General features: G+C 54.9%; 1 protein-coding gene across 1 annotated transcript in view; it reads left to right on the top strand.

Moving 5' to 3' along the window:
* The window catches only part of LOC104498561 (diacylglycerol kinase beta-like), a gene marked incomplete at its 5' end in the record, with an annotated part of 15934 nt that extends 10582 nt beyond the window's left edge, over positions 1–5352 (top strand). The window contains 5 exons of the mRNA XM_010141958.1: positions 350–440; positions 3177–3375; positions 4525–4645; positions 4735–4795; positions 5204–5352. Coding sequence (XP_010140260.1) covers positions 350–440; positions 3177–3375; positions 4525–4645; positions 4735–4795; positions 5204–5290 — 559 coding nt within the window. The remainder of the gene's footprint in view (positions 1–349; positions 441–3176; positions 3376–4524; positions 4646–4734; positions 4796–5203) is intronic.
* Positions 5353–9343: the final 3991 nt, after the last annotated feature.

The following is a 9343-nucleotide window of genomic DNA, read 5'->3' as shown; positions in this document are numbered from 1 at the left end:
GCCCCATCAAGAGATGACAGCTCATGCTCATCTCTGCTGAAGGCTGGTTGGGGCATCCCATCCCATGCTGAGAGACTGCCCAGCTCTTGTATCCTTCCCCTCCACTGGGTGTCAGAGCCAGGTCCACCTGAGCCACTTTCTGTCCCACAGCACAGCTCCCTGGAGCTGTGATGCCAGCAGTCCCTCCCCATGATGGCTCGTGTCTTCACTGATGCCTTGTGTCCTCACTGATGCCTTATGTCCTCATCTCAACAGCACCAGAAAGTCTCTGGCAGTCCATCTTGCCATTGGCTAATCTGGGGCAAGATGTCACTCCCGAGCAGTATGCTGAGGTATCTCTGTGCCCCAGGATGAAGAACAAGCTGTGGTACTTTGAATTTGGGACGTCAGAGACCTTTGCGGCCACCTGCAAGAAGCTCCATGACTATGTCGAGGTGGAGGTGGGTTTCCCGAGATGGTCCCTGGCTCCAGCAGCAGCACAAAGGGTTTTTGGGACATGTAACCCATGAGTGTCTCAGGCAGGGCTTTTGGCTGTTCGGGGAGAGGATGCCATGGCAGCTTTGACCCTTTACAGCAGCAGGAGGATGTAATGGCTGCCAGGAGCTGCTCTTCCACAGCGTGGCACTTGCTGTAAAGCTGGCCAGCTGCAGGCAGAAGAATAGCCCTGTATTTTCCCTCCCTTTCCAGCTGTATTTGAGAGCGTGCCTGGAATATTCCCTCCATGAACTTTGTGTCTGCTCCCAACCCTCGATGGATGAAATGGAAACAGCCTTTAATTAGAGTGGGAAGGAGGGACTGTGGTTGCTAAGAGTGCTGTCATTTCTCCACTCATGCTGGGGGGTTTGGGCCATGCTTTGCAGTAAACTTCCTCCTCTCCTTATCTCCGGATAAATGACCCTTTTATAACTTAGGCTCAAGGGAGAGGGGAAGAAACCAGCACTTGCTGCAAAGGGCTCATTTGATTCAGACCAGGCAGTGGGCACAGGGTTGCTGGTGATGGGTAGAGAGCAGGCAGAGTGCGGGCAGAGCCCAGGGAGCTGTTGATGTGGCAGGTGTGGCCGTAGGGAGAGGGACTTTCAAGCCTGTTTCCAGGTGGGGAGTCTCAGCCTTCCTTAAGCCTGAAAGGGATACCTGTGCCCTCTGCAGCTGATGGGAAGGAAGTGGAGCAGTGACACAGCCATCTCACCCCCTTCACTGGCTGCGCACCAGCATTTGGTGGGAATGGATAACGTCTGCATCTGTGGGTTCCATGCTGCTAGAGATGGGTGCAAGGTGCCTCCCTGCTCCTCGTGAGGTGCGTGTTGGCACCGTCTGCAGTGCACCAGCAGGAAAGTGTTAATCCCACAGTATTTGAAGTTGAAAGCAGCAGGCCTGTCCTCCCTTTGGCTCCCAGGCAACTGTCAGCCTTGCAGAGAAAATGGCAGTTTTGTTTTGGAAATTGGCACTCGTTCCCCTACAGCTCCTGGAAATGAATTTGCTTTTTCCCCAGCTGCAAATTTCTACTTCCAGCATCGCTGCCAGTGCACTGTCAGCTGCCCCTGCTCAAAGAGCCCATTGTAGCTCGCTGGCATGCTAATAGGAGAGGGCTACGCAGGGAAAAATCACTCCTTGCACACATGTGTGCGGGCAGGAGGGCGCCTGTGGTCCTGTCCACCCTGAATGGGCTCCCATAGCCCAGGCAGCTACGGGTCGACTCAATGCCATCCCACCATGGCTGAGTCAGTGCCCACTGCCTTTCAGGAAAGCAGGAAAGATGCCTGCGGTCGAGGGCGATGCTTGGCCAGGCGTGGGATACATTGTTTATTGGAGCCCTTTCACTTGGTATCTGCTGCTCGGTGTTAGGGTCTTTTCTGTTCCTACAAATCATAATGTCATTAAAACATACTGAGAAATAAGGGATTTACATCCTTTACAACCCTTGGGGAGGCAGCTCCTCACTCCCAGATGAGAAGATGCCTGCCTTTTGCTTTCAACATGAGGCTAAAAATAAGGTATCAGAGCATTAGGGGAGGCAGAGCAGATCTGAACGTACAAAGACGTTTGCTCATGTGTGCAACCCAGCTCTGCGTATGTGCAGCTGGCATGCTCAGCATTTACCAACAGCATATTAAAAATAAGCTCAAGACCTTTACTCTTTGCTGGAGGAAAACAACTGGAGCCAAAACAACAGCGGGAGTTCATCAGCCCATTCATAGTCCTCTTGGCAAAGCAAGACAGGGCAGAAATGCTGTCGCATCACCATAATGCAAGGAAAAGTGTGCCAGTATTTGCTGAAGTGTGATGTGGCAGGTAGAGAGCAGATGCATAAAGGAAAATACAAAATGTTCTAGAGAAAATACAGTTGAATGGGAAAGCAACTGCTTTCTCCAGAGGTATCTAGAAAGGGGTTCCAGTGTCATCCGGGTAGCATAAGAGTGATAAAATCTGAAGTTAAGAAATGCATTTCCATGGCTGCTGCTTCCAGCCCTGTGCGAAAGTTGCAGGCAACAGGTATTTTACCTTTTACAAGGAATTTTCAGCTGGGGCAGTCCTGCTGTACAACAGCGAAGCCCAGGATACCGGTTCTGTGTGCTGCCTTGAGTTTTCTCTCCAAAATCTGACTCTTTTTCCTCTGACACCTTTCCTATCATTTCCTTCCAGCATAATTTCTAATTCCCAAACTGAATTTGAAGTCAAACTGGTTTGGGTTAGTTTTTGGGCAGCCAAACTTTCTGATTCTTTGGAGTAAATTTGAACAAGGGGAGGTGGGGATTCACATGCTGGAGATGCTTGTATGGAGGTCACTCCAGGGCTGAGGTGGTATTGTCTCCTACATTGGGTTGCAACACTGAGCCCAGCTGAGGGTTTTATGTGTTTTCACAGGAATTTGGTTTTTAAAACTGTCATCTTGGATGTCTAGTAAAATTCATATCAAAATAGAGGGGAAAGCAGCACAAGGAAGGGGAGGTGGTGGTTTTGAGCCCTAGGAAAGCAAAGCCAGGAGTATTTCTTTGCACCTCCACCCCCAGCTGCCCTGGGGCTGCCTGTGCCACTCTGGGGACCATATGGTAGCACAGCATGCTCAGGGAGCCCCACTCCTTTGGTAGGCAGGCGGGGAGAGGAGGCTGGGCTTCACAGCACTGGGCATCAGCTCCCCCTGACCCCACGGCATGATGTTGCCCATGTGTGCCTGGCAGTGTGACGGGACCCTGCTAGACCTGAGCAACGCATCTCTAGAGGGCATCGCCGTCCTCAACATTCCCAGCATGTACGGTGGCTCCAACCTCTGGGGCGAGACCAAGAAGCAGCGTGGCTACAACCGGCTGGGCAAGAAAGCGCCAGAGAAGCTGCACACCACAGTGACCGATGCCAAGGAGCTAAAGTTCTGTGTGCAGGGTAAGCGACAGGGCCTGGCAGCAACTGGGATTTATGGGTTGTGCAAGGTGGGCAGGGTTAGCACAAAGGAGCTAGGCAGCCACTGGTTCTGGCTACAGCTCAGTGCATGTGGCACTGGAGCAATCGTACTGGAGGGGTTGATGTTGGCTTACTGCCTTGTGACCCCAAGAAAGATCTGACTAAGCTGGTGAAGGAGCATGGCTCTGCCTGCCTGGGTGTTGCCAGCATTGCTGCAGCCACCTGGACATGGGCTGGGTGCAGGCAACCAGAAGTGCTTGCAGGGTTCCCCAGCACAGTGCAGTGGGTTAAAAAGCAGTCAACAAAATAGGCAAAGTGCCTGTATTTTCCACCCTCCACCTCCTGCAGGCCAGGGCTAGTGTAGGAAATAGGCCCATTGCCACGAGGTTGCCAGGACAGCGGTGTCACTGACCTGGTCCTCACTAGGTCAGCCCATGGGAATGGGCAGAAAAGAGCAGGGCAGAACAAAGACTGGTTCCAAAGCAAGAGGCATCAGGGTTGGTCCCCTGGGTGCATCTCCACTTGCAGGGGTGCAGGAGGGCATGGACAGGTGCTCAGGGTGCTTCTCCTGGAGATGTTTCCACCAGGGGTGAAAGAAAACCCCGAAGGGAGTGAGAGATGGAACGAGTTGCTTGATGTTGGGCACCTTTGCTGGTAGCCTGGAAAAGCAGGAGGAGCTGGAAAAAGAGACAGTGCCCTGGGATTTGAGCAGATCCATCCCAGGGAGGATTCCCCCATGCATCCCAGCTCCTGGGGGAGCAGGGTGGGGTGGAGAGGTGTGCTGTAGTGCCCCAGCTCACACAGGGAAGGTTCTGCTGCCATTTCATAAACACTGCAAACAAGCAGTTAAAGAGCTGTTGAGGATCCAGGCTGCCACCCTGCACTATTTCAGACCAGAAGTATTTTTGCTCCAGGGATTTTGGACAGCAGCATTGGCCAGTGCTGCAAACACCCAGCTCAGTGGGCTCAGGGAATGAAGGACATCGGGACATATCCCCACTATGCTGCCAGCTACACTGCCCTCCAGGGCAGCCAGCATCCCCGGTGTGCTGGCCCTATGTTTCGGATGATGGCAGAAGTCAGGGGATTCCTAGGGATGGGGGTACTGACTTGGATCCCTCTCTCTTGCAGACCTCAGCGACCAGCTCCTGGAAGTGGTGGGACTGGAGGGTGCGATGGAAATGGGGCAGATCTACACAGGACTGAAGAGCGCTGGGAAGAGACTGGCCCAGTGTTCATCTGTCACCATTAGGTATTTGTCCCCGTCCCAGCTGAGCGCTCGACCAATAGCAAAAGCTGGTGCCTGTGTCACCCTGTGTTCCCTCTCTTTGTGCCTTGCAGGACAGCCAAGCTGCTGCCCATGCAGGTGGATGGGGAGCCCTGGATGCAGCCACCCTGCACTGTGAGTCCCCAGGGAGGGGGCAGCTCTGCTGCAGTTACCCAAGGCAGGCAGGGGCTGGCAGCAGAGAGAGATGGGGCGGGCGGGACATGAACCCTCTTGTCCCTTGCTGCATGTGTGGATGCAGCAACATCTCTTCCCACGGGGACTGCAGTGGGATCTCCCACCATCCGGCAGACAGCTTGCCCAGAGAAGAAAGCCTCTGCCAGTCCCAGTGCTGCCTAGATGTAATTCTGGAGCTGTTACTCCCATACAGCAAAGCATTTAACAGCCTGGCTCCTTGCCCTGCTGCTGGGTGCTGGGCTGCTCCTAGCTTGCTTGGCTGGCTCCCCAGAGTCCCAGGCTGGGGGTTGCCTGGTGGGGGATCAAAGCCAAGGAGCCCCTTACTGAGCTGGGTTTTTCACTTTTTAGGTTAAAATTACACATAAAAGCCAAGTGCCAATGCTGCTGGGCCCCCCACAGAAGAGCAGCTTCTTTTTCTTGAAGAGAAGAAACTGAACCTGAGATTAAGCAATGCACAAGGAACCATGGCCTGGAGGCACCTAGCATCCCAGACATCCACCTGCTGTGTGGAGTCCCCAGATCCCTGCACCACGGCAGAGAGAGAAAACACACCACCAAAGCCCAGTAGGGAGGGTTTGTCCTGGGGCGGTCTTGGAGGCTTCTTTCCAAGGACTGCAAGCCTCTTCTCTCCAGTCAGGATGGAAGCAGTGGGCAAAAGCAGATCAATGTGCAGGGAGCGTATTTGCCAGAGCAGCACTGGACTGTTTTTTTCCCCCCTTTATTTAAATAAACCCCCTGCCCACCCCAGCAGAGCTGCAAATGAACGCACTCCTGAGAAAACACTAAGCTTCACTTATTTATTTTTAATCCCCTTGAAGGACACTGGATGCTTTGCTGCACTGGCTCCTGTCCACTAATCCTTGCATATTGGAGAAGTTATTTACTTTCTTAGCCTGGAGAAGACGGTCTCTGCCATGCCTTTGGCTAGCGTTTCTGGGATGGACTTTAAGCAGATGAAAAGACAGCCTTCACCGCTGGCCCTGGGAGACACGAGGCATGGGATGGGCTGGGGACAGATGGTGCCTGGGCCATGGGGACGTTCGGGGTGGATGGGAGGAGACCATGTTTTGATGTGGAAACAGCAAAGAAGGAATTTTGAGGGGAGCTGACAATTCTGGGAAACCCCTGTGCCCCGGCTCTAGGCTTAGTGTTCATATTTGTGTATTTATTTAGCAAACTTTGGGGGGATATTGGGCATCAACTTCTTTTTATGAGCCCAGGTTGGATGTGAATGCCATTTCCCTTTTCTGCTGGCTGGTCCGCAGGGCACCTCCTGCCATGTGGACTTTCCTTTCTCCTAAAGCCTGCCAGCCTGTGCCAGGGGCTGGAGACCCTGGGGACAGTCATCCAGAAGCTCTTCTCACTTAGAAGTGCCCCCTCCCACTTTTTTACACATCTCATGGGCTTCACCAGGCCCGTGCTCTCCCAACAGCATCTGGTGCTGCCTTCAGTGCTCCCATATGGCTGCAGGGAGCAGGGCAGAGTTGTTGCACCTCAGTTTCGGCACAGCCAGGTCTCCCCTGACTGCCAGGGTGCCCTCTGCTTGCCACCCAACCATTCCTTTTCTCCTCACCCAGCTGGTTGCTGGAACCCATCCAGGGTGCGTGGGCAGGTGTTGGCCTAACCCATGTGTCCCACCATGAGGCACGTGGGGACAGACTGCAGGACGTGGCTTCTACCCAGGATGCAATAGGGACCAGAAAACAGATGAATGCATGGAGGCAGCAGTCTGGATGTGTGCCCACTTCACTCTGCTCCTAGGAGCGGAGAGTTGGTACGACCGTGGAAAGGGCTGCTGGTGCCTTCTGCAGGCACCCACTGCTTCCTGTGGTGGCCCTGCGTCCAGGGATTCTCGGATCTCAAATCAGCCCCCACTCCCAGGCATCTCCCTCAGGTCTGGTGGAGGCCACTGTGAGCAAGCCAGGAGTGATGTGTGCCCTGTGAATGTTGCTGCCACCAGAAAAATTGCTACTTGTCCCCACTATGCCTCTGCCACAGAGCAGAGAGCCCTGGCTGGGACAAGTCCGCCCTGTCCTCCCCAGTGACAGGTCCCTCCTCATGCTGCAGGTCCTTATTTAACAGCTTCTTCCTGGCAGTGCAGAGGGTGCTGTCATCATTATGTTTCAGAGTGAACAGTAATCTGAAAGGGAGCTGTTTGTCATCCTCCCCAGGCAGGGACAGTGCTGCTGTGTGCCCCTTCAAGCTTTAGCTCAGGACTGTTTCCGGCAGTGGCTGTAGGGCCCTGCTGACATGGGAGGAGGCAACAGCACTCCTGAGCCACCAGCCCCCAAGTCCTCCTCGTCGGAGGTGCAGGAGGATGCTCTGGTGGGCTGTCATGGCTCCCTCTCCTTCTGCCCCCTGCACCAGCACTGGCAGGGCAGGGGTGAGGGGTTCACTGCAGTGTGACACCCAGGGACCACTTGCAGGAGATTGCTGGTAGCAGCCAAGAAGCCATGAGGAGGAGGCTCTGTGCCATGTAGCTAGTGGGGCACAGAGGTCGCCGCAACTCACTGGAGCTCTGACCTGTGTACACAGGCACCCTCCACCCATGATGCATAAATCTATCCTCCTCATCATCACCCGGGGCAGCCATTAATGAGTAGCCAGATGAAAGCATATGGGAGCTAGGCCAAATAAACCCTGAGTGCCACAGACCTGCAGCCTCCATTTCCCCAGCACCTCCCGAACAGCAGCTGTACCAGCCCCATGCTTCAGGAAGGTGAAAAAAACCCCCTCAACTATCTCTAGAGCTTTGCCAGCAGGTAGGGTGATGGTTTTGATGCATGGGATGACAATACACGAGGTCAGAAGCGTTCATAGAAGCAGGTTTGGCTCCATTTCCCTGCCCACATGGCTTCAACCCAGGGTTTTATCCTGGGCTATGATTACCAAGTGCCTGTATGGAATCAGCAGTGGTTTTCACCACAGGCCTGCCCCTTACACCTGGTCACAGTTTGCTGGGCTCCAGGCAAAAAGCAGTGCTCAAGTCTCTCTGCTGTGGTGTGTAGTCAGTGGTGACAGAATCAGGGGAAGCAAGTGGGCCCTATGCCCACACCCATGGAGTGGGTGCGGCAGTGCACCCAGCAGTCTGCTGGGGACAAGGAGTGCTCATCTGAGCTCAAAGCCAGGGGAGGAAGCACTCAGACACATGTCTTGCAGGGCACAGGGAGCCCAGGGCCACCAGCCTGGCCCAGCGAAATGACACACCGACACCCTGTGATGGGCTCTGCTAGAGAGACATTCCCTTTTGAAGATCAGTGACATAGTCTCTGCCTCTTCCCCCAGGGGAATCCAGCTTTGACCTGCTCCAGCCATGCCAAAGCCATGGGTCAATGGGCCTAACAACCTCCTGACTCCAATGGTGCAAAGGTCCCTAGCCCAGGAGGGGATCTGTAGAGGCTGTGACACCAGCCCAGCTGTCCCCAGCTCTGGGGAAGAACACACCGTGCAGCCGGGGGGCATGCAAGGCTCTGAAACTCCCTGCTCCCCTTGGTGTCTCCCAGCTCAGCCCCATTCATGTCTCAAAGGACATGGCACAGAGCAGGAGCTCCCAAACACCCTTCCTGGCCCAAAGCACCAGTACCAGTGCTCAGGTGCCCCACCAAGCCAGTGCTGTGCTGGGGGATGTCTGAGAGCTGGGGAACCGCATTCCCATGGAGCCCTAGCCCAGCGCCAGCCCTGTCCTCCCACCAAGTGTGTAGCCTTGGTTGCCTGCGTGGAAATGGTGCCTGTAGATAGCACATGTTGCATACACACCTGGACTGCTGTGGGCTCGCCTCAAATAAAGATGGTGATTAAACACTCAGCTGGTCCTGGGCTGCACTGGGGTTCTCTGATTCCTGGCCAGGGGTGGGAGCCTCACCTTTAGGGACTCAAACGGGAGGTGCCTGATTTGGGGCACTGTGGCTGAAGGTGTGTTGTCAGCAGCAGCCGTGATGGAGCAACACTCGGCGGGAGCTGCAACTGGCTAAATTTGGAGCCTGCAATCCGCCCCCCGCCCCAGAGTGGACTTTAATTTTAGCAGGCACCAGCTGCCCTCCCTGCTCCCAGCCCTGGCTTTCCAGGGGCTTTGGCTCTTCCCAAGGCACACCTGCAGCCTCCCACATGCCTGCCCCACATCTATGCTTGCCCTCATTGCCTCTCCCAGTGCTGCATGGCAGCTAGAGGCCCAGGGGTGGTGAGCAGCCCCTGGCCAGTGTGGACCGAGGCCACCTTATGTCACCGGTTGTGCCTAGATCTGCGATGACTTGGCTCATCTCCAGCAGCCAGCCTTGCTCCCTGGCCCAGGTTTTGCCACACACCCACCCATGTGTCATCTGCTAATTTTACCAGTGTTGATTTAATCCTGGTTGCCTGTATGTAGAGGGGAATTGAGAGTGCCAGCGCCTGCAGAGCGCCCTAGGAGTGGTTGCTGGGCGCCAAGGACACTCCGTGCCCTCTAGTGCTTCCCCTACCCCTGCACACAGGCACCTGGCCGGCTGTTTATCC

Source organism: Buceros rhinoceros, unplaced genomic scaffold, assembly GCF_000710305.1.
Source record: "Buceros rhinoceros silvestris isolate BGI_N320 unplaced genomic scaffold, ASM71030v1 scaffold16398, whole genome shotgun sequence".
Lineage (NCBI taxonomy): Eukaryota > Metazoa > Chordata > Aves > Bucerotiformes > Bucerotidae > Buceros > Buceros rhinoceros.
Note: the sequence above shows the minus strand (reverse complement) of the source record. Positions and strands in the feature narration are given on the sequence as shown.